Here is a 24,127-nt window from a genome sequence, read left to right as displayed (position 1 = left end):
AAGGTTCGGGGAACATGCATAAGATTATGTCGGTAAGAAACTCATCAGATGGACTCGAATGCGAGAAATGGGGCATCATCACAGTTGAGAATTTTGTGGTGCGTTTCCACCATGCAGTACACTTGTGAACCTTTTCTGTGTCTTATGATTATTGCAGCGTCACAGTTAGCTGTGTTAGCTCAGAAGCTAGTATAACATCCCATATGTCCGGGAAAATGTCTGTGCGGATGACAGCATAGCTTTATGTAGAGCTTGCATTTTAGTCAGTGTGGCTTTTGAAAGGTGACGAAAAAACACCAACATTAACCTTCAACTTTGATGACAAACGTCACTAAAAAAGTGGTTATGCAAACAATCACCCATTATCTGAACCGCTTTATCGTCACAAGCTTCTTGGCTGTGCTGGAGCCTATCCCAGCTTAGTTTTAACCAGAGCTTGCATTTTTATGGGTTAGTTCTTGGGACAGGACAAACAATTTAGTTACCTTTCAAAATTCAAAGAAGAACCTGAAAAATGTCATTTAAAAAAAACAAAAAACTATTCACTTTCAAATTCGAAAATGACAATGCAGATGACTGCGTAGCTTTATCAAGAACCTTTAATAATAATAATAATATTGCCTTTATTAGTCCCACAATGGGGAAATTCGAGATTCAAACCCAGGCCTCCTGGGGAGACTGGGTCCTGAACGCGGCACCTTAGACCACTCGGCCATCCTGGCAGCTTTGACGTATCTCTTCAATAAGTGTGTACTTTTAAAAGAGCAAAGATGTATCCAAAATATAAAATATCACTACACAGTACCTGGCGAGCAATGCCATTACTAGCGATACATGAAACTACTCAGGACACAAATGACATAAGTAACCAAACATGCTAACGTTAGCCTAGCTTAGCTCAGGACACAAATGACATAAGTAACCAAACATGCTAACGTTAGCCTAGCTTAGCTCTGGACTCTTTAGTGTCTCCACTTTGCTGCAGCAGTCCTCAAGTAAGATTTTGTGTCCCTGTGTATAAACTCTTCTTGTTTTACACTGTTGTTTTGTTTGTATTCAATTTGGGCCAGTACAGTGCTGTGGTAAAATGCCATTTGGTTCTGTAGAAGAGAGGTTGGTAGATCAACAAAGAATGTCAAACAAGTGTTTCCTACGAATGAGTTGTTTGGACAATGTAAATGCAAAAAAAAAAAAAAAAGTATGTTATGGAAGTGTACTGCTTGGTGAAACCGTGTGCATGGCAACCATGCCAACGAAGGTTGAGTAAACAGCTGTCATGGGTCAGAGTGCAGGTAACCTCCCAATTGTTGTGTGTGGTTCACTATTCAAGAATTCACAGACTTGCTTTGCTTTCTGTGGAACCTTCAACAATTGGGTGACAAACTCAAGCCACAAGATGACGCCAAGGCTAAAACCCTTTGATGTTTTTTTTTTTTTTTTTATGTCCAGTCAAGTTCCGAAGACTTTGATATTGTAAAAAAGACAAACAGAATTAAAGCACCACAACTGTGCTACATTTTGGTCTCGCTGTCAACGACAGGTCTTTCATTCTCATACTCGTTATTGTGGCAGATGAGCCGGTAGGGCTTCCTGTCTGATTCCTCCACTGATGCCAAGTGGGCCTCCTCAGGGTCCCTGGCTAACTCGTGACGAGATAGATGCTCCACGATGCCAGCACCGATGGAGTCTCCCAGGACGTTGGTGACCGTGCGCAGTCTGTCCCTGTGGCAAGCGCAAGTAAGACACAGACAAAGAACCCAGTTGTGTAAGAAAACTTAAAAAAACAGGCAATGTTTCAAACATGTTGTTCTCATCATCAAATCGCTGAGATAATCTGTATTGCTCTTACATAGCTAGGCTGCAACCAAAAACCGATAACATATGAAGTCAAAATGTTGTGGAGGAACTATCCTGCCTTTGGAGCGATTATCAGAAGCACTTTTTTTCACTGCTTGAAAAAGGAGTAATTCCTCCTTTTCCCCATCTCACTGTTATGGATTGGGGAGGCAGAAATCAATATGGAAATGTTTGCCTTTGGAGGTAGTATCAGGAGCCATTTTACATTGTCTGTAAAAATTGCCATTTTTTTCCTGTTTTTCCCAGCGTCTGTTCTTTCTTAAAGATACCTGATACGCTAAGAAGGGACAAAGTCAACTAAGCAATATCCTGTCTTCAGTGGGAGTTCAAATGTCGGCCTCCTTTTGGGAGTTTTTTCCATTATCATTTCTGCAAGTGACGCAGAATCAGAGGACTTACTCAACCCTGCAAATTTCAGCTGCAGCAGTATCAAAAGCCAGAAATTCAGACAACAACTCATGCCCAAAAAAGACCGTATAGCACCGGACAACAAATGCAACATCATTTAAGAAGTTTCATACAAATCCTGTCCAAAAAAAAAAAAAGAAACTAAGCATACATTCACTTTCTGTAAAAATGAGCACCAAACATGCGAAAAAGCAACAACAGGACATTACACTAGAACACAAAAACAAATAGCCACACAAGAAAAACATAAATCACATCAATCATCACATCTGAAATCAATAAATTCAAGCGATGAATAAAAGAGGCAATCGAAATAAGACGTAGAGACAGGACCATAAACAGAGACGAAGAGGCATATGCATGCTCCCGCATCCTTCAACAGTGGCGGGGGGATAAAACGCAGTCTTGATCGGGTCGGGGAACCTTCAGAATAAGGTTGCCTTTTTCTGAAGGTTCCCCGACCCAATCAGCTGTTTTAAGACATGTCTTATTTCTTGTTTTTCTTGTGTGGCTTGTTTTTGTGTTCTAGTGCAATGTCCTGCTGTTGCTTTTTTCGCTTTCTGTTTGGTGCTCTTTTTTCTAGAGTGAATGTACGCTCAGTTTCTTTTTTTTGACAGGATTTGCATGAAACTTGCTCTGACGCAGGCTGAAGTGCCTCGAAACTGTCAGCAAGATAAGAAGTCTTTTACTCTCCAGCAGAAAAAAAACTACGTCTCAGGAGGAAATATTACAAGCTTGTCTGCGACCTGCAAAAACTGACATTTTTCAGCCTGCATGTATAAATAGCACGAGGTCCAAGTTGACCCAGCGGTTTTCCGTTTTTCCGCTTTTTTGATATTGACTGAAAATGCTGCCAGTTTCGCAGGATCTCTGTGTGAAATTGAAAATCTTTACAACTAGGCACAGGAAGTACTTACAGGAACCAATCAACAGCGATGATGAGTGTGATGTCATCAGTGGGCAGGCCCACAGACGTGAGGACTATCACCATGGTAACCAGCCCCGCCTGGGGGATTCCGGCCGCTCCGATGCTGGCTGCTGTGGCCGTGATGCTGCAGGGAAATACATGGATGCATTTTGACCCACATGAATTCACATTGACCTCCCAGAAAGCATGCACAGTAGCGAAGTGGGTGACAAAAGTCATAGCCTTGAGAACCTGTAATCGAAACAATCCGCATTAGAGCACTTTATAATGCTGCTCCTCAAAGTTAGGTACACAGGTTCCCTAGTGACCATTGCTGCTCTTCCGTGATCCTTTGTCTTTTGTTTAGCAGCATACTTGCGGGTTACTGCACGTCTTCGCGGACGCTGTTCTAAAACTTGGAAAAATGCATTGAATGAGCTGCTCTTGACACTCAAAAGGATTTTGCAGCTCTAATATGCAGAGTAAGAATGCAGCACAGAGGAATTGCATCTTTTCCACCATTTCTGGTTTTGTGCTTTCAGTGCTGGCCTTGTCATTTCTGGATAATGTGAGCACTGATTTGTCACTGGTGTTTATGGCCTATAGTTCCGTTCAAAAAGTACACAGTGATCACAAACCGCACTAAAAGAAAAAAATTGAGTCCGCTTTTGGTCCGGACCACACAAGTGGACCAAATGGCTTTTCTGATGTGGAACTTTTTTTTAAGCGCAAAAACATTTGCATTTCCTCTTTAAGAGCGGTTTGTTGAGGATTGACAGAAATTTATGTGTGTATATTTTTATGTAAAATGCAGGCTATGTGGCGCATTAGAATAAGTTCGCCAAATACAGCGACAACACTCGGACAAAATAGGCAAGTGATATTAAAATATGTAGGTGGCTTTAAAACACTGATTGAAATTACACATATCCAAATTAGAAAATGTGTAATAATTTGATAATTACACTAGAAAGACGTTTTTTTTCGGCACAGCCACACAATGTCCTCCAAACTCCGCCAGTTTCCCGCAGTTTTGTTCAAATCTGCAATGACTTGTGAGAGTAATTTACTTTTGGCTGAGGGCTCGTGGATGCGGGCTCAGCTGAATTGTGGAGCAAGAGCGCAAAAGAGGCGGGGCGACAGAGCACTTCGGAGAATTGGGACATCCGACCCACTCGCAGCCTAGACGGGAAATCGCAATTTGAGGGGCTCAAGGGTGCAAGTGTCGGTATTGCGATTGACATTTTAAACGTGAAATTAAAACATTTTCCCATTTTAGGAGTTAAGATAGCTCCAGGCAGTCACCAGTTCAAGATCAAATAAGTGAATGTGAAATGTGAAATTGTGTGTGTTTGTGTCTGTTTGGGCAGCCACTGAATGATGTTGATACACAGATAGTGCACTTCATATACTGACATTAGGCGGTCTGGTGGACCAATGACATTTACTGAAGGAAGCAATCATGAAAATGTGGTTCAAATAACATGACAGCCAGACAGACTGGCGATTTCCATCTGGGGTGGCTTAAAATAATGCCCAAGCTGCTGACGGATGACAAATGTATTTAAGGAGGTGGTACTAGGTGTACAGTATATAGTTTTAGAAACGCTGGTCTAATACTTAGCACTATAGAGATAATACAGTGCGTGCTGGCACTTACCTGATGGTGAGGATCTGCCCAAAGTTGAGGTCTAAGTTGTTCACCTGAGCGATAAAGATTGCCGCCAGCGCTTCATACAAGGCCGTGCCGTCCATGTTGATCGTAGCCCCCACGGGGAGGACGAAGCGGGTTACACGCTTGTCTACTTTGTTGTTTTCCTCGAGGCACTTGAACGTGATGGGCAACGTGGCCGAGCTATGGTAAAAATGATCACATTAGCGCGTACGGCGATCGTGTTACGGTAACGGAATGGTTACCAAACCTGGAGGAGGTTCCCAGCGCCGTGATGAGGGCCTGGAGAAGCCCAATGATGAAGATGAAGGGGTTCTTTCGGGTGACCACAAAGTAGAGCGTGGGCAGGACCACGACGGCGTGGATGAGCAGGCCGCAGATGACGGTGATGGTGTACATACCCAGCTGGCCGCCCATTGACGTGATGTCGTCCATCTCCACGATTTTACCCGCGATGAGGAACAAGATTCCGATGGGGGCATACCTGATCCAAAAAAGGCTCGTATTGATTTTACATCCTCCATTAGCTTCACAATTACTTGTTTTTACACCTACAACAACTCTTTTTTTTATGTTGGTTACACCTCTTCAATGCGATAAATGTAGACTTCATAGGCAAACCAAAATAAAATAATACATCATTTTCTTGTGCAAAGAAAACAGTAGACGAAATAAATTAAGTGATCTGAGATAAAAAACACACCTGTGGTAACAAATTATTATATTAATAAAGCTGTATTTTTGCATAACGCTGAAAGCAACGTTATGAAAATAAAATCAAACTGATAAATAACGTTACATTTTTACAAGAAAATAAAATAGCAGTTTGATGGATTTTTTTTTGTCGACAAATGAGCCGTATTCTTCAAAATTTATGACGGTAATAAAAATTGTGGGAATAAAACTGGAACGGAATGGAACTGAATGGAATGGAATTTGGATTTTATTATCTTTGCACGTCAACTTCACAGCACGGTCTTAATTCGTTTCTTTCGTAATTTAAAAAATAGCTACTTTTGTTGTCTTTGAAAATGTATTCAGCTGTTCAACTACTGCCATTTAGGGAAATTTAGTATTAAATTGTTGTCATGCAGTAGATTGATGAGCAAAAATCCTGAATTGTCGTAAATAACGCAGCTCAAAACAATTCCGTGAAATTGGATCATTTAGTTTGGACGTACCACATAATGATGGCAACCAGCCTCATGATGGCCTCGTTTAGACAGTCAAAGAGGTCCTTCAGGGGTTGTCCCTGCTCCCTCATTCTCCCGATGATCAACCCCAAGCACATGGAAAAGACCACCAGGCCCAGCGCATTGACCCCGTTGACGGCCCCCGGCACGGGGATCATCTCTTCCCTCGACAACACCTGGCTCCCGTTTAGCAGGAACACCGACTCGTTGACCGTCACATTGATTTGGATCACCCTCTTGGCATACTGTGTCTTGAACTGAAAGAAAAGTGAGAGCCTGGTGGTTAGCCGGTGAAGCTTTGAGCCATGCTGGTAGCAGTGCAGTGGCAATTTAATAGCTTGCCATATATTCACAGTGCCTTGACGATCCTCGGGATATGACTCTAGTGAAATGACTACATCTGTAAAGAAAAGCATATGGAACAAACATTTCCAGACAGAGGTACAACACGCGCAACTTCATTCATGATATAGTGGAAGTAAGGACACAATACATTTGCATTTGTCTACAGGTACTCGAGCTACTCTACTTACCGGAAAATCCTGTGAATAACACGCACCTGTGTATAATACGCCACCATCCTACTTGAGTCAAATTGAATACATACCAATCGTGTATGTGCTTTTCAATCCAGGTTCAAAACTATGCTTTTTCCCAGCAATTACCATGAAGGTCTTTCTCAATATTTTTAATATATATATATAATATATATATTAATATCATGTTTTTGAAAATCTGTATGAGAAAGCAATTTTTTTCCTGCTTTTAACTTATGGAATTTTAATTACAATATGAGAAGCATTTTGTGTTATGTTTTGTTTGAAATTTTTTTTTTTAAACAACCCTTATGGACTGCCTAGTGGTTGGTGAATGTCTAGATTTGGAATATTTTCTTTTTGCAAACAAATGAGTATTATTCATAGGATTTCACAGTATATTATCTACTCATACAATCACACTTTAAGATGCAGAAAAAAACATTTTTTCACTCTATGCTCACCAGCCACAATGTAGGTTCACAATCTATCCAATAAAAAACTCCAAAATGTCTTGGAAAAAATATGCTATTTTACACAAGAATGACTTCTAGCCAGGAAAAAAACCTACACTTTTTTTTAAAAAATATACAACTTTTTTCTCTGAAACACACAACTACTCATGGATCGTACTTGTTTTCCCTTTGAATATATTACTTTTTTTCTTGATTTGCTACTTTAAAAATATCCTTTACTAATTTGGCCATTTTCAACAGTATGAAGTTCGCATGCGGTGCCGTTATTGGTTGTTACCTGAGGCCACTGAGTACTTGTGATGTCATTTTCAACAAGTGGCAATATCTATCTATCTATCTATCTATCTATATATATATATATATATATATATATATAGAGAGAGAGAGAGAGAGAGAGAGAGAGAGAGAGAGATATTAGTGCTGTCAAGTGATTAATTTTTTAACTGATTAATCACAAAAAATTCCATGATCAATTGCGATTAATCACATTTTTCAACTATTTTTTTGTGATGCTTGGAACAGATATTTACTTGAATAATAACTTGGAATTGGTGCAAATTCACCAACTATTAAGTATATTTAATTCAAAGACTGTAGCTTTCTTTGATTCTTGAATACGATCTAAATGGAGACACCTTTACAGGCATTTTTCTTCGAAACATTTCTCAAAACTGCCCACAAGCAGTGTTGGTTTGCAAGGCCCAGTAGTAACGTGAGCACAATGTTTTGTTTTGAGACGTGCTAAAGATGTTCAGCTAATATGACACAATATTTGCAAAGTATGCAAATTATTTTTGAAGTAAATCAAACTGAGTTAACTGAGTAAAATATTTAACTGAGTGAAAAAAATTGGATTAATCAACTGAGTTAATGCTTTAAATTTGACAGCCCTAATATATATATATATATATATATATATATATATATATATATATATATATATATATATATATATATATATATATATACCCACCAATATAAATATTTTGAGGGGAAGTGGATCGGAGGATGGACGGATAGATATGTGTGTGTGTGTGTAAAGTTTACAAAAAATGTGCCTTTAGTCATCAATTAACTAAAATAAAAATAAAATTCAATAATACTTTAATATAAGATAAGTAATTGGAAAAAGTGAAAAGCCCATGTGAATAAATATTAGACATTACCTGTTTGGTGCACGCTTCCACAAGGTTTGGAGGGAACATGTTCCTGCAAAATAACACACATATATCATCCTCTGTGAACCAGGGAGTCGTATGTCATTTTTGTTAGGGCAATTTTAAATCCCCATTTGCCATTGCAACTGTTCTCCCTGCCCTATTATGAAAAGAAATCTTCAATTTCTGTCATCTTGCCTTTTTCACCATGAACCAGGATTAGTCTGCTGGGAGACAAGCGGTCGGACGGAATTTCTTTTTTCACATTTTTCCATTTAGTGACCACAATGGAAGTGTTCCCCTTCCGCAGAGTTATAAATAATATATAGACAATATTCCATTTGTCTCATGTCATCCTCTGTGCACTAGGAAGTAGCCAGTTAGCCATTCATAGGTGTAGTTAAACTGCTCCGCTTTCAAGTTGAGTGCATACAGCAATGCGAAGATAGGAGGGGCATAGGTTTCAGTGTTGTCTGTGTGGAGGCAAGAAAACAGCACATTGTGCTGTAAAGTGAGTGCTCCCTTCATTTTCGCAGGAGATCCAAGCTCACTCCACAATTCCTGAATTTCCGTTAAGTAGATGTTGCCTTGTTTTTTGGGTGCGTGCAGCTCTATTTTTGTTTTTTTTTTCTTTGCAACTATTGCTTTGCCATGGCACAAGACCAAACACAATAGGCTTTTGTCATTTTCATTTCAACAGGTTAGTCATTCACTTTCTGGCACCCGGTAGTCCTCTGGTGCTTATGATTTAAAAACATGAGAGACGGTCTATCTATACCTGATAAGGTCCAGGAAGGCGTCAGCGGGACTAACACTGTCGATTTTCTGCAGTTTGGTGAACTCGTCCTTGGAGCCTTTACCCGGGTGGATTATGAGCACCACGACGATGCCGATAAACACGGCAATCACCGTGGTGGTGGTATAGTAGATCACCGCCCTCATGCCCATTTTACCTGACGCGCGACTGTCGAGAGCAGCCATACCTGAAATCAGAAAAGGAATACATTTTTAATTGGAATTCCATCTCCAAATAATGTTTCTTGTCTATTTCTAAACCTCTCAGTGCTTATTTGAGGTGAGCTTTCTTATTAGAGAGCAGGTCTACATTTGATAGAAAGGCGTTTTTATAATGTTTTACAATAACAGCACATTATTAATTCATATTCCATTTTGCTCCCCATTTTTACACATTCTGGATAATCTCTGCCTAAATTTTAGATTTACAGGTGCCCTTTTCTCAAAATGCATTAAAGTAATCAAAAAATATATTTTTTGTAAAATTACAACTCTATCTAAATCTAAAAGAAATTAAATCTGTGTTTAATGAAAACACTACTATTTTCAAAACAAAAGCTTTTTATTTTCTCAAAAATATACCACCACCTATCCATCTTATAATTCTGGAAACTATACAACATTTTCCCTCAAAAATACAAGACTTAATTACTTCAATTATTTTTAAATAAAAATAAAATGAATCCCTCCTGACTTTGGGCGACAATGCGTATGTTCCTCCAAGATGTCTGACTATTTTTAACAGGAGAATATTTTCTTAAATTCTCAAAATTGCAAAACGTTGTTTAAACACACGATTTTATTATTTTTAGATAATATATGATTTATTAATATGAAAATTTTTCTTGAGAGAGAGAGGGGGGAGGGAGAGAGAACCTTTTGTCTTTTTATTCTACAAAATCTACATTTATTATATGCTTGACACCCTGATTGTGGCTATCTTTGCATGATGACAGTTGTTACACTTAAGAAATCCTTAGGGGGGCGCTGCTGCAGTCCATTAACAAAGCAACTTTTTCCCCCAAAAATGTTAATAATTAACACAGTTGAATTTGTATTTACAATATGAAAAAAAACTGTGAAACATACACAGACATGCAAATGATAAAGTTGGGTGTTCCGGCGAGCGTAAATAAAGTGAGCCTGGGAAAAAGGCACTGTAATTATAGCTGGAATACACCCATCCCCATAATCTGTCCAACTATCTCACAAGGAACAAAGCGTAGTAAGAAACATAATCCGGCTGTGAGCTACACGGCGGGTAAGCAACACCTACTGGATGGCACCCAGGGAACGATCATATCCGCTTTACTTTTTGTATATTTTAAATGACGCACAGTGTTTGAAAGCATATCACAGGAGCCTGCCTGAATGGTGCATAATTCCGAAGCGATTAATTCAAACTTGTGGGCCAAAAGGAAGCCAAGTGTGACTGCCTTGCATGCACAGGGATGCCAGTTAACGATTAACAGGCTGACCTCGACCGACTTAGTTTGGCCTAAGATAAAGCATGTTGTGGTATGAGACTCAAACACATTGTGGAGTGACCACTTAATGTAGAATCATCTTTAAGACTGCCAGACTCCACACTTTAATCTATCCTTTATGCTTTCTCGACGCCAAAGAAATGAAGGCTTGCCCTCAGTGATCGCTCGAGATAAAGGTTTGAATTTAATTCAATTTGGGGCAAAATTCAGACTACATTTACAAATATGTAAGTTACCAAACAAGAGACCTCTATCATCTCCGACTTTATATAAACTATTGGAAATTTGGCACATACTAAAAGAAGCAACCTTTACATGTCACTGTGACCGAGTAGGCTTCATGGAAACTGCACAGATCCAACAACTTCTTTGAAAACAACATTCTAACTGCAATGATGGCTTTACTTTTTCCCCCCTAACAGTGTTTAAATATATATATATATTCTATTTGATTATTTCTAATCATTTAATTTTTTTTTGTATTTAACTAAATTAATAAGTCATTTTATAACCATAGGAATTTTTCTTTTAACATCTGCTTTTTGTCCTTGTTACATACAGTACATTTTGGGAATTTCACAACAAAAACTTGAAAATGAACTAATAATTTTGAGTGTCATCAGTGTTTTGTTAGTGCCAGAACTAAATATGAAAATAAATACATTTTCAATAAATTTGATTGTTACCATTATAAATCCTTTTGCGATCAAAATTTCCAAATCGATTCTTTAATTTTTTTTTTTTACATCGATGCACAGTTTAAGAAGTTGAAATTGATTTTAATCTCTCTCTCTCTTCTTTTTTTAAACGTATCTTTTTGAAAATATGCAATTTATTGGCCTACATATACTCTCTTTTTTTCTTGATAATAAAAATATACATCTTTACCCTAAAACACAAAATGAATGTCAGAAACATTTTCCCTCAAACTTAAAAATGTTTTCCTCAAAATATACAACTTTTTTCAAAATCATTACAACTTTTACTACATTGTGACCTTGTTTTTATATGAGCAAAACTTTTGAATAATTCATGTGAGACATTTTCTTAACAAAAAGAGAAAAAAATGCCTTTTCCTTTTCATTTGTGGGCTTTTTATAAGAGTTCCTTTGATGTGTTTATTTGTTTTTAGACCACATTGTCATTCATCTTTTCTCCCTGAGGCTACAATGTTTAAACTAGGTTTTATGACCGCCGTAGTCAATGGAGCGCAAAAACCTTTTGGGAGACTGCCTTCCATAGTTGTGACAGCATTCAATTGATTACTTCGGTGGTCACAGAAATAGTGCGGGTGTGAATTTTGGAAAACAAGGGAACAAGTGACGTAATTTCAAAGTGTCACCTCCTATTATATAGCCTTTACGTTCATTCAGAGCAGGAACGGGACTCGAGATTAATGTAGGCCTTTCATGTGCCACACTGTATCTCACTGTGCGTGTGAGAATGTACTGACCACTACTGGCCAACTGAGTTGACGGAGAAACCTCTCCTGTTTGTTGAGGCGTGGCGTGAATGAAGCGGCTACGTTCATAACATATAATCATGTGAACTTGCTCAAAATTTTGCCCTTTCAAATCAATGTCTTGTGCCATTGGCGGACATGTTTTTCGGGCAATTTATAAACCAATGACTCTTGTGAAATTAAAATATTCAAAACTATACAACTGTATGTAATCAGTTTGGATATAAAGGGAAAAAAAGATCAAAATAGATCTTATTCACAACAACATACTGTCCAATTTTTGTGGCGTGTGTTCATGGTCACTATTATTTATTATTCTGCCCTTCACTGCGCCCCTTTATCCTCCCTCTCCTCCCTATCCTTTTGCTGACGAGCCTGGGAAAACTTGTTGACTTTAGTCTCCCTCCACACAGACACACACAATGATCCCTGACCTGTTGTCGGGGCAACAATATACACAGCCTCACTAATTTCCACCACTCAAAAGAATGAAAGAGGCAACGTTGAAGGAGAGCATGGAGAGGTAGTTTTAGAATGGTGGTGGGGGGTACAATACAAAACACTACAAATGCAGGCCCCTTTTCAGGGAGGCAAAAGTTGAAGTTCACGGCACGAGAAGTGGGCCAGACTTTTTGGAACCTGACCTACACTGCTTTCACCAAACAATTTTTCATGTGACCGAATGTATTGGAACGTGCGACTGACAGATGTGTTTTGTTGCCTTGGTGTGGCCAGTTGCATTGAACATTTAAATATAAATACAATGCATGTGGCCATTACATATTCTCATGTGCTCAAAGCCTGCGACGGCTGGAATATATGTCACCGGGTCATCGCGGGGCTTTTCCACGGTGTGACCACAAGGCACTCTACCATGCCAGCGGTAGAGACACTGATGCGGGGGCTAAAGTGTGCCATTATAGTCAAGAACCCAGTCAAATTTAATTTCCTTCAATGACGAATGTCTATTCATCTCGCCTCATACAACACAGTCGAAGCTGAGAGTGTGTAAGGGACGTTGTGGTCAAATTTTGCTGAATGAGCGCTTTCTTGTTCAGTTTCACTTTGATAATTGCCTCGTCTTTCCTTTGGAGGAAGCCTGTCTATTTTAACTCAAACACAGTCATTCAGCATAATTAGTTATGTGTCTTTCCTGCTTCTAAACTCATTGTGGGCGCCTTTGACTATGTGTGAGAAAAATTTTAAGTATGCCTACTGTGCTATACTGAGGTCATCTCTCCAACTATTGCTTTGAGGCTACCGTTTGCAATGGCATATATTTTGTTGGCAATACTTTTAAGTAGACACATATTCAAAGCAGTAAAAGTGTTGGAATGGTTACATTCTTTTTCCACTTGTATCATAACATAATGATTTAAAAACTGAGATGAGATGACTCTTGTTGTCTTCTTACCCCTACATGACAGCCAATGTGTCAAAATGAGATAATTGACCTTTACTTTTGCCTATTTGAATTTACATTGACCTACATCAATGCAAAGTGTTTTTTTTTAAGTTTTGTTTTACAGTAACTTCTTTTTACATCGCTTAACTTAAATAATTTGAAAATAAGATTTAACAATAATCATTTATTCATTCTTTTGACATGAATTCCAAAAGGATAAAACAGAGCTTGTATGACACTCCTCATGTTGTTGTTTTCACCCTTTTTTTAACAGTCGTCACATGACACGAGGTCACAAAATGCTAATGCTCCGCGCCACTCTTTACACAGCACAAAGGCGCCTGTCTTATCTGCGCTGTGTCCCTGCAGAAGGCAATTACGTATCTCTCTCAATGACCCGGTCACACACCATTTTTGCTACACGCCAAAACAAATGACAAGACCGTTGTCAACACTGTGACTACGCAAAATAGCTACGTCATGTGTTTGCCCATTCAAATTGATAAAGAGTTCATCTCCCATTTCTTATCGGCCTTCTGTGACCTAAAAGCACTTGCACGTTCTGGTCCAAATAACAATCAGTGGTATGGATTGCTGAAAGTTTCAGGATGGGCTTTGTACTTGTACTTTAAACAAACTTCCAACTCTCTGTTGCTCATTATACTTGCACCGTTTGCACACTTCCCAGCAAAGGTGGAAGTAAGTCACCCATGTGCAAGTTATTCAAAATGTTAAGTCTTAACTTTTAAGTTTCAAGCATCTCTCAGGTTACTGTGGCGATATCACGTCCCCATTTTGTGAAATAAATTTTTTGGTGTGTGTGTAATGGTTCAAATTAAATAATTGCTAACTCAGACTGTCTGATGTGTGAACCAAATGTGTCGCCAAAGTGACCCGCACGTGCAGAAGAAGAGACAATGTCACTCACAACGTAAAGTTTACAGAGGTAAATATGGTCTCGCATGGAGGGACTCATCTTTTTATCATTTCTTATCTACAATGGAGCAATGCGGGAGAAGATAGAAATATTGAAGTGGAAATGAGGATGGGCTTTTCGATCTCATTTCATTTTTGTTGGCGAGTATTAATCAAACTCTTCTTTAAGAAACAAAAATGTGCACTATTCTGCAGATATTTTACTGTAAACAGGTAAGACTTCAAGTCATCAACTCTCCGAAAGACAAAAAGTTAAGTCAAGTCTTTCATAAGCTTTAGCAAAGCAAGTCCCAAGTCCTAAAATTGACGACTTAAGTCTCTGTCTCAAGTAAAGTCACATGACTATTGTCATCCACCTCTAACCAATAGTCACCGCCCTAAAATTCCTTAATCTAAGACCTGGCTGAGACTGGATATTGGTCATTGTGTAGAAATGGTAGGTGTGAACACAACCAACTTTTTTCCCCCCAATCAAAGCAGCTATTATCATTCCATTCAAAGCTGGAGCACTCAAATCTCGCCTGGCAGAAAAGGATGCAGTGATCCATTTGTGACAAGAGTATTGTCACTGCTCTTGGCCGGTGTGGCAACAGATAACGTAAGCAGGTTCCCAAATAAAATACAGGATGAGCTGGTGATACCCACAGGCGACATAAATACGTCCACATGATCATGATGGTGGTGGATGCATGTGTACAATAGTCTCATGTGGTGACCCACTTTGAATGAGGAAAATTGTGCTGAAGTGCATGAAGTCATTTCATTCATATTTAGAACAAAAGCACAGAATGAAAAGTGTCTTCGTTGTGGTTTCTTTTTTAGGTACTTTCCGAGCAAAGGCGAAACTAAAAATAGCAGCATCAGTTTCAGTTGTCTACCATTCATCTCTGATGTGAGAAGGTAAGTGGGTGCGATAAAGTATTTGTATTCTATTTCTTACAATATATAATGAAAACGTTTAGTGGTACGTTTGATGCGAGCCGTGTCTAATAATTTGAAAAAAAAAAAACCCAAACAAATACAGTATGTAATAAAATACACGTCAATAAATTCAGAACTATTTTTAAAAATTTACCTTTTTTTAATGCAACAACTACAACAAGACTCTTGATAAAATTAAAAAACAAATGATGCTGTATATTGGCCGTGGTCCACCGCTGCTCGACAGCATACTTACTTTGTGTTTCGGTGACTGACCTGTAATGAGGCTGGACACCAACAGGGGCAGCACCAGCATCTGTAGCATCCTCATCAGCAGCTCTCCGGGGAAAGAGAAGAACTTGATGTCACGGTATGACATGTTGTACGGTCGCAGGGCAAACCCCAAAACGATACCTACGTAAATGTCACATTAAAAGTCAATAATTGATTTTATGTACAAAACGCAATGCATCAAAATTATACATGTAAATTATATTGTTCAGTATATGTATATTGTTCATTATGTCAGGTCATTAGTTAACAAGATAAGAGGGTTTCACATTCACTGAAGTTAGTTATAGTATCAAGTTTTAAAAATAGGATATGTTTCGTGGAAGTTAGCTCACTAGTTAATTAGCAACTTAATGGGGCCAAGTATGCAGTTAGCTAGCTAGTTAGCAGATCTCAGCAGTCCGACCCGGGGCGGACCGGTTTAACCCTTCAGCCCGGCCGGATGCCCATTTTTGGGTGGGGAGTGACAAATTTTAAAAAAGATCAACAAAGGCTGAAAGTGGATTTTTGTCCAAACCCACGAATTGGCCCTTGTGCATGTAATGAACCTACTCAGAAAACGGGCAAGTGACAAAATTGCCTTCGAACGCGGCAAAAGAGCCACGGCCAACTGTTTGAGTGTGAAGAGACGCAAAACAGCAGTGCGCGTTCAAGCGTATGCCAGTATTTCCTTATTCTGACATCACGTAACCCACGCCTCCTGCCTGCTACTGGGACATACCATTACAAGAGGGGGTGCAGTACCAGAATATCCTATAATAATCATTAGCTGGCTAATTAATTATTCAAATCCGCTTCCCTTATTATGGCGGTAAGTGTTTTGTCAAACCAAAGTGGGTTAACTGTTTGACTTCCCTTCTGTTCTCTCTGTCTGTGGTATTGCCCCCCCACCCCTTCTCTTGTAATAGTGGGCAAAAAAAGGGTCAAGTGCCCAGCTGTGCTTGTTAGTAAATTGGTAACTTTTTTAGTTATTTAACATGATTAGACGGTTCTGCATGCTATCATTCTCGTTAGTTTATTAGCTTTATGGTTCTCTTCATATACAATATTTTTGTACATTCATTAACATTAATTAAAAGGGGTGTGCTTGTTGTGATTTCCTTTAGTGTCTAACTTTGTTTGAGTTAATTCGCTCTTTTGCAAAGTTCCACAAACATGTACACAATTCATTGTATGAGTTTTAGTTGGTACACTTATTCATATTATTACACAAAAATGCACACAAACGGATATAAAACATTGATGAGTGTTGTCACATGAGTTAAAGGGGAACAATTTTTTGTTGTAAATTCACTTGAAGGTACAGATCAAGTCTTGGTGTTCTTTGATTGAAAACTGATGCACATACTCTTCATGTGATGTACATTACGGCAATGCACACTGACTCAAGTGGAACCCACAAATACTCCCCCCGTGGTTGACTCACAAGTGGGTTGTAACTTTAGCAGGGGGGCAGATGTGGCTCTCATGGGTGGCCCCTGCCTGACTTCCTGCCACACCATAGTTCAAATGTTAATTCCAAATCGTTCCAATGTCAGCCACAAGGGTGAGGTCCAAGTGGGTTTAAGTTCAGTCCTCGCTTGCGGAAGTTTCTATTTATTCCTAAAACAGCTGGTCTCTATCATGCAGCAGACACTCTGACACAAAATGCATTGCGGCTGTTCTATCATTACACCATACATGAATATGAAGCCAGGAGGCATCCTATCTTAGCCCGCGCTACCTCATTTGGCTCCAATGGAAGTATTGAATGACTGAGCTTCCCACCCTATCTTTACAGGAGGTCCCTATGGAGGAAACTCAATTTCTTGCGTCCGATATTTTGTTTTTTCGGCCAACATTTGTTTCTTTCTTTATTTAATTATTATCAATCAAAATCGTGGACAAAATTGCTCAACAAATCACTAAATTTGGAAATTGATGACCAAATATGATTCTCCACATCCATTCATCCATTATCTGTACCGCTTCTCACAAGAGTCGCGGGTGTGCTGGAGCCTATCCCAGTTGTCTTCAGGCAGTAGACACAAAGATAAACAACCATCCACGCTCACACTCATACCTAGGGACGATTTAGAGTGTCCAATCAACCTACCATGCATGTTTTTGGAATGTGGGGGGAAGACGGAGAACCCGGAGAAAACTCACGCAGGCACGGGGAGAACATGCAAACTCCACACAGGAAGGCCAGAGCCGGAATCAAACCCGCACCTTTGAACTGTGAGGCCATCGTGCGAACCAGTCATCCACCGTGCCTCCTCCCCACATGATAAAATACAAAATAAAGTGAACCTTCAGAACAATATGGTAGTTGAACAACTTGAAAATTAAACAAAGCTTTTAATGGGAGAAAAAAAAAAAATCCAGAACCTGTTCTCCCTTCATCCCTAGCCCTCCAATTTGAATCTTCAAACACATTTTTGTGTGAGTGCGTTCTTCAGGCCTTTATAAAAAAAAATAAAAAATACAAGTCTTTCCCAGTCATTGTTATATGCCAAGGAGGAAAATGGTAATGTTAATATAACTAAAAAATACAGTAATGTATTATCTAAGCCGCTTATCCTCACGAGGGACGCGGGGGGTGCTGAAGCCTATCCCAGCTGACAATGGGCAGTAGGCGGGGCACACCCTGGACTGGTTGATGTTGGAATTTGTTAACTTTTATTCAGAACCCAAGATCTCTTGCTTTTATGGCCGCCAGTCTGTTTTTTTTTTTTATATTTGTTCTTTTTGCGCACATATTTTATTTACACTTCTAACAAAGGTACTAAAATATAAGAAAAGTAAACCATAGTTAAAAGTAGTCCTACATTTGACATTACAAGCAGTATTACAATTATTATTATTATAATTATTTTTAAATAAATCAGCAGTTTAAATCCGGAGTTCTTTTGAGGGGGATTTTTTTTTTTTTCAAATCAAAACAACTTTGGAACATTTCCACTCACCAATGATGACTGCCGCCACGGTGAATATGACGAAGACATTCCTTATGAAGAAGCCCTTCACATCTTTCATGCTGATATTTGACACTCTTTTCCTGGCGAGCAGCGAACGGGACTGGATGGTGGCCTGGATCTGCCGGAGGCCACGTCGTGCTCTCTGCGGATCCTCCCCGTTAGCTTGCATCATGGAGGAGCTCTCTGGAAACGAAAAGGAGGATACATCATAGGCAGCCTTTCAGATGGAACACCCTGCGTTGTAAACAAGGTCCCATATGCAGTATATTAATAATAAATGATACATTGGCTTTATGTAGTACAGTTAGTGTGAAGGCTAATCTTGTGTTATGTACAGATGATAGCTTTTATGAGAATTAAAACTCTGCTATGCGAACACTCTGTAATGTGTCTCTGTTTACGTTCCACTTATTAGTTCTGCCAATTCTTCTTCTGAAATGGCAACATAAAAGTTATTTCCCCCCAATTTTATAGTTAATTTTTTTGGTGGAATATTTTATAGTTTTTAATCAAAAATGTGTGCATTTTTCATTCAATATTGTTGTATTGTTTTCTGACATATTTGGTATCTTAACATTTTTTATTGTTTTTTTGATATTTTCTAATTATGTGTATTTTTTGTCAAATACATTTCTACTTCTTTTTTTTTGTTTTAAATGCAGAGCATGATTTGTTGGTAAAAGAGCAGAACCTACACAGAAAATATTATGAATTATATTTACTTGGAAAAAATAGGACAGTTTTTTTCACTCAAAAATTCTAAGTCAATTTTATAAGGCGAGTATACATTATCTTCTTGTGAACTATTTTGATTACCATATAGCGGAATCTCCTCTGTCATTTTGTTTTCTATTGGATTTTTCATGCGGTATTTCGATGTTTATTGCACACGCAATGGGATAACTCATTTATGACCGTCCTAAAAGTGTTAAAAGCTATCTGATACATTTATATCAACTTGTAACACATAATTTTATTTTATAGTATTTGATGACATGCAGACAAAGTTTCATCAAATTACACAGTGCCGTAATATTTGTGTCGCCTAACTGTGAATGGTGGGAGACGCAAAGGAGTCATCCAACAGGATAAGCTCGTCGTCCGTCGCCAGAGGTGGTGAGTGAACCTCCGGTAGCCAAACAAACAACAGGCAGACGGGGGTCGCACTGCACAGATGGCTTTTATGACACACAGTCTTTCTTTATGCTTTATGCTTCTTCATGCGCTTTGACTCAAACTGCTTTACTATACGATATACGTGTACCTGAACACGTGCACACAGACACTCAGTCACAGGCCATTCCATTTTAACAATGGAGAACATTTGAGACATTTTGGCTGCTTTTTGAAGCCTGCCATAATTTACTTCATTCTGAACATAGACAAAATTTAAACAGTTTTGTTCCTTTATTCCAGTTCTTCCGGGTGACGTAAATTTTCCTGAAAAAAATAGTTTTGCTATCACGTACCTATTAATAAGTCACTTGCAAATCTCCTCTGTGCATGCATGAGAAATTAAGATTTAAAAAAAAAAAAAACAGAGGATACCAAACAACAAGGGGTTTTGGGTGACAGTTCTTAAATATATGCCTAACTGTATACTGTAAAACTTGCAGGCATTGTTTAAAAGGCTTTAAGCCTCATGTGACAAAACGGCAGGTTCACTTTGGGCTAGGTTGAACTGTTTTAATGGAATTTAGAGGCTTGGACGTTGGTGTAAGAAGACAAAAAACACAACTACAAAACATTGTAAAACTCCGTTCAGACATAATTATACGACAGAAAAGGATGGGAAAAATGGACTAAAATTTACAATTTCTCAAGCACATTTATTCACATTCGCATTTATTTTGTCTTGTCTTGAAATCGATAGGGAACACACAAGAGTTAAGAACGGTAAGCAAGATGCCGGACAAACTGCTGACAGACAGGACATGCAATCTGCCTGAGAGAAATAAATGTTCTTGTCACTGTCACTTTTTAAATCGAGACACATTTCGGTATTATTGTACCATGTGACACTGGCAATTGATTCGCTGAATGTTCCGCTGCCTTCGATCATTTCACTCATGTCATGTGAGCAAAGCAACGCATTTATTCAGCCTATTTGTTTTTGCTAGCAGTGTTGGGCTGAGCAAATGACAAAAAAAATGCGCGTTCACATCAGGGTTTGTTCAAGGTTGCCAATGTTCACCAAAGTGTTGTCAGTCGTTCGTTTGTTCTTTTCTTGTTGCAAGGGAAATTTGAACATGTTCAAAATACCCTTGCGACAAGAAAAATCACTAAAACTGTTGGTTAACATCTGGCGAACATTTGCGAACAAAAGCGACATTGTACATTCTCTGCCTTCAAGAACACTTGTTACGTGCTGAGTGGGATAGAGGTTTAAAGGAAAAGTTGATAGCCAAGTAGTCCCTCACCGATAATGCACCATGATCTGCAAGTGGTCTATACTGCATGGCATAGGTAATGAGCACTTTCCTTTATTGAGGGGACATTTAAGATGGGAACAGAATTATTGGCTGCTTTGAGAGTTGAGTAAACAAGCAGCCTATTTGATAATTGCTTCCAATTCACTTATTTTTTGCGAATAGCCAAGCCCTGAGGAGGAGGTACACGGAATGCAGGGAGGTGAGTTACACAGATGCCTTTGCATTGTCCTTTCATATGGGGCCATTATTGTAGCAAAACCATTTACAAATGTGCATTTCAATCCACAAATATGGAAAAAGAACCTGTACCCATAAATGCGGTCACAAATGTGGAACATGAATCTACAAATGCCTGACTGAAGTCATAAATGTGTACAGATAATCTACAAATGAGTCATTGGTCACAAATGTGAGACAAAAATCCGCAAAAGTGTATTTTGATTTGTATGCACACATTTACACATCTGTAAATGGTTTTGCTCCAATAATGGCCCAAAACTGTCAGTTCTAATATTTCAGTTTATGGCTGCTACTAGAAGTACCTTTTTATTGTAAACAATAAAGTTCTTCATTGCAGAAAGAATGAAGCGTTCTTGTGTTCATGCTCTATACAAATAAAGTAGTTTTGTATTGTATTGCATATATCAGGGGTTGGCGGCACAGTTCCATTTGAAATAAAAAACAACTAAATACATAAACTATCATAAGATGTCCTTGAAAAATGTTGCATCATGATGTCCTAGGACTTTATCAAATCTGAAACAGCAAAAAAAAAAAAATCCCCACCGGTTGCTTTTCAGGCAGCGGAACATTCCACCTTCTTGAAATCCATCCAAAGTCCAAACTTTATTAACAAATGTCACCCAAAATGCAGGAAGCTCTTTTAAAACGCACGGAATGAGGAGCACATGTGGCACGCGGAAAAACCGTGACGGAACACTTCCTCAAACACAACGACCCCGCGTCCCTCGCCGCGCGCGCGCGCACGCACTCTCGTACGCACCCACGTATGTAGTTTAACCAAAGGGTCGCGCTACACGAAATGACTGAAAAAAGCGAACATACCTTGAGACTTGACGCACTTCTTTAGTAGTAGGATGAAAGCTCAGTCCGTGCGTGGATATGGAGGGGGTTGGGTCGGTGGTGTTCACAGGGTTGCCCTGTGAGTGCGCAGAAATGTGGAGTGGGAGGCGAGAGGAGAGGCAGAAAAGACAGCGCCGGGGAGCACTGTGAGTGAGAGCCAGTGAGGGAGAATGAAGGCGGTGCCACAGGCGTCGCAGTTGTTGCCTTGGGGGAGTTAGAGAGGAGAGCAGAGGGGACAGGAGGGGAGGGGACGAGAGAGGCGGATGGGAATCAAGGTAGCGAGAGGGGTGTGATTAAAGAAGGGTGCTTTGGTGCCCGGCGGGGGGCGGCTTTCGGAATAATGAGCTTTTCCGAGCAGGAGAGAAGAGAAAGGAACTTCTTGTTTGCCTCTTTCAAAGGTTTGGTCATGCCTGATAAGTTGGGACTGATTGCAGAATCCCGCCGAGAGGACAAGGAGGTCTCTGAACAGATGTCATTCAATTTAACTAAATCGAATTGAGCTGAATTGACGGAAGTGCGGAACTGCCAAATTTCGAATGGGCTATGGCGATAGATGATGGCTTTATGACGCATGAAAGCCCGCATAGGATTTACACAAAAACATGAACACACGAAGGACTCCCAGACTATGAGAAATAAGATTGTCTGGTTTGATCTGATGCGACCAAGATTGAACTTTTTGGTTTTAATTCTAAGCGGTGTGTGTGGAGAAAGCCAAGCACTGCTCATCACCTGCCCGATACAATCACTTCTGTGAAACGTGGTGGTGGGAGCATCATGTTGTGAGGGTGTTCTTCAGCCGCAGGGACGGGATGACTGGATGCAGTTTGAAGAAAGATGAACGCGTCCAAGTTCAGAGACATCCTGCAGAAAAACCTCTTCCGTTCCGGAGTGCTCAGGACCTTAGACTGGGCCAAAGGTTCACCTTTCAGCAGGTCAATGACCCGAAGCACACAGCTAAAACAACAAAGGAGTGGCTTCAGAACAACTGCCAATTCTTGACTGGCCCAGCTAGTGCCCTGACCTATACACGATTTGAGCATCTGTGGAGAGCCCTGAGAGCGCCCATGGGGTGCTGAGTGTACATTAATGAGAAATAAAATGAACTTTTTTTTATTTTAGACAAATGGCTGAAATGAGTCAAAGTGAAAAATGTCAAGGGTTCTATCTGTACGCATTGTGTATGTTTCTTTTCTAACTCCAAATGGGTGATATGATAACTTTCTTTATTGGAGCATGTCATGCATCTACTTACTTTTATTTACCTGCTTTCATCGACTGCGAAAAAAAAGTTATTGAGCACATTGTTCTATTTTGTTTCCTGATGAATGCAGTACAGGCAGGTGACATTGAGCTTTTGCTTCCTGATGTGTATTATACTGAGTCCTATACTTGCTTATTGTCAACTTCACAGTGTCATGCTTAACAGGTGAATCTGTATTTTGCACTTCATTTTGTTTTGTGCAGAGATAAACCCCAAGGAGTTGTTTTATTTTGCACTTGAAAAGAAATTCAAAATCCACAGTTGTTAGTGTTTTATTTGTGATTTTAGGCTTTTTTTTCCAGAATTAAAAAGTCTTTATTGACACTTCCATGTATCAAAAGCTCTACTGGTATTGATTACTTGGTGTCACGATTACGCAAGAGTTGAGTTATTCGCACTTGTGGTATAGTCTAAAAAAAGTAGTTTTAAACGTCCTTAATATCTGACACTGCAGTAAAAAAAAAGAAAACTTACAATACTACTGTATTAGTACATGTGGCCCATGTACTGTAAGTAAATCCAAATTTCAAGTGCAATACAATGTCGCACTTTCTAGGGTGCTTGACTAGCCTCTTAAGCATTTGAGGAATCTGCAAGGCCTCGGGGTTTTACAGGGAACACAGTTTAGAGTTCCTCCACTCAGACTGAATGTGAAGTGTGAAATATGGTGTGTTAATGACAGAATTTTTATGTTATGCATTTGTCAGAACTAGGCGCATAACAGTTAAGATTTCTTTTTTTTAAAGTGTGTGCCATGCAAAGTTGATTTCTTTTTTAAGAAGGTGTTTGCCTATTTTGTACTTTGTTTTATTTAATGAGGTATTATTAATTATATTGAAGGTACATATCCAAAACATTGTTGATGCCATTCAAAATCCATAATAT

At 39.2% G+C, this 24,127-nt stretch overlaps 1 protein-coding gene across 3 annotated transcripts; it reads right to left on the bottom strand.

Annotated features, from left to right (window-relative positions):
• Window positions 1–903: 903 nt before the first annotated feature.
• On the bottom strand, window positions 904–22,141 carry LOC148344288 (excitatory amino acid transporter 1-like). Of its 3 annotated transcripts, XM_088296025.1 has the most exons (11): window positions 21,961–22,141; window positions 18,452–18,646; window positions 15,489–15,626; window positions 8,985–9,189; window positions 8,216–8,258; window positions 6,026–6,294; window positions 5,095–5,328; window positions 4,833–5,027; window positions 4,243–4,354; window positions 3,183–3,317; window positions 1,573–1,722 (listed from the first exon to the last, which is right to left on the bottom strand). In XM_088296025.1, the coding sequence occupies exons 2-10, from the start codon at window positions 18,633–18,635 to the stop codon at window positions 3,219–3,221; spliced, it is 1,479 nt and encodes a 492-aa protein (XP_088152151.1). In that variant the 5' UTR covers window positions 18,636–18,646; window positions 21,961–22,141; the 3' UTR covers window positions 1,573–1,722; window positions 3,183–3,218. The 3 variants fall into 3 exon arrangements, with proteins under 3 accessions (XP_088152142.1, XP_088152144.1, XP_088152151.1); XM_088296016.1 differs by lacking the exon at window positions 4,243–4,354 and having other exon boundaries at window positions 904–1,722; XM_088296018.1 differs by lacking the exons at window positions 4,243–4,354; window positions 18,452–18,646; window positions 21,961–22,141 and adding an exon at window positions 17,652–17,754 and having other exon boundaries at window positions 904–1,722.
• Between the last annotated feature and the right edge of the window lie 1,986 nt (window positions 22,142–24,127).

The sequence above is a fragment of the Idiotropiscis lumnitzeri genome, chromosome 1 (assembly GCF_059441095.1).
Source record: "Idiotropiscis lumnitzeri isolate Australia: NSW breed Sydney's pygmy pipehorse chromosome 1, RoL_Ilum_1.0, whole genome shotgun sequence".
Lineage (NCBI taxonomy): Eukaryota > Metazoa > Chordata > Actinopteri > Syngnathiformes > Syngnathidae > Idiotropiscis > Idiotropiscis lumnitzeri.
Note: the sequence above shows the minus strand (reverse complement) of the source record. Positions and strands in the feature narration are given on the sequence as shown.

Coding starts and splice junctions, on each gene's coding strand:
- LOC148344288 (XM_088296016.1), bottom strand. CDS start 18,635: ATGATGCAAGCTAACGGGGAGGATCCGCAGAGAGCACGACGTGGCCTC. Junction 8,259..8,984: donor GCCTTCCTGGACCTTATCAG/GTATAGATAGAC, acceptor GTTATTTTGCAG/GAACATGTTCCCTCCAAACC. Junction 6,295..8,215: donor TGGAAGCGTGCACCAAACAG/GTAATGTCTAAT, acceptor CTTTTCTTTCAG/TTCAAGACACAGTATGCCAA.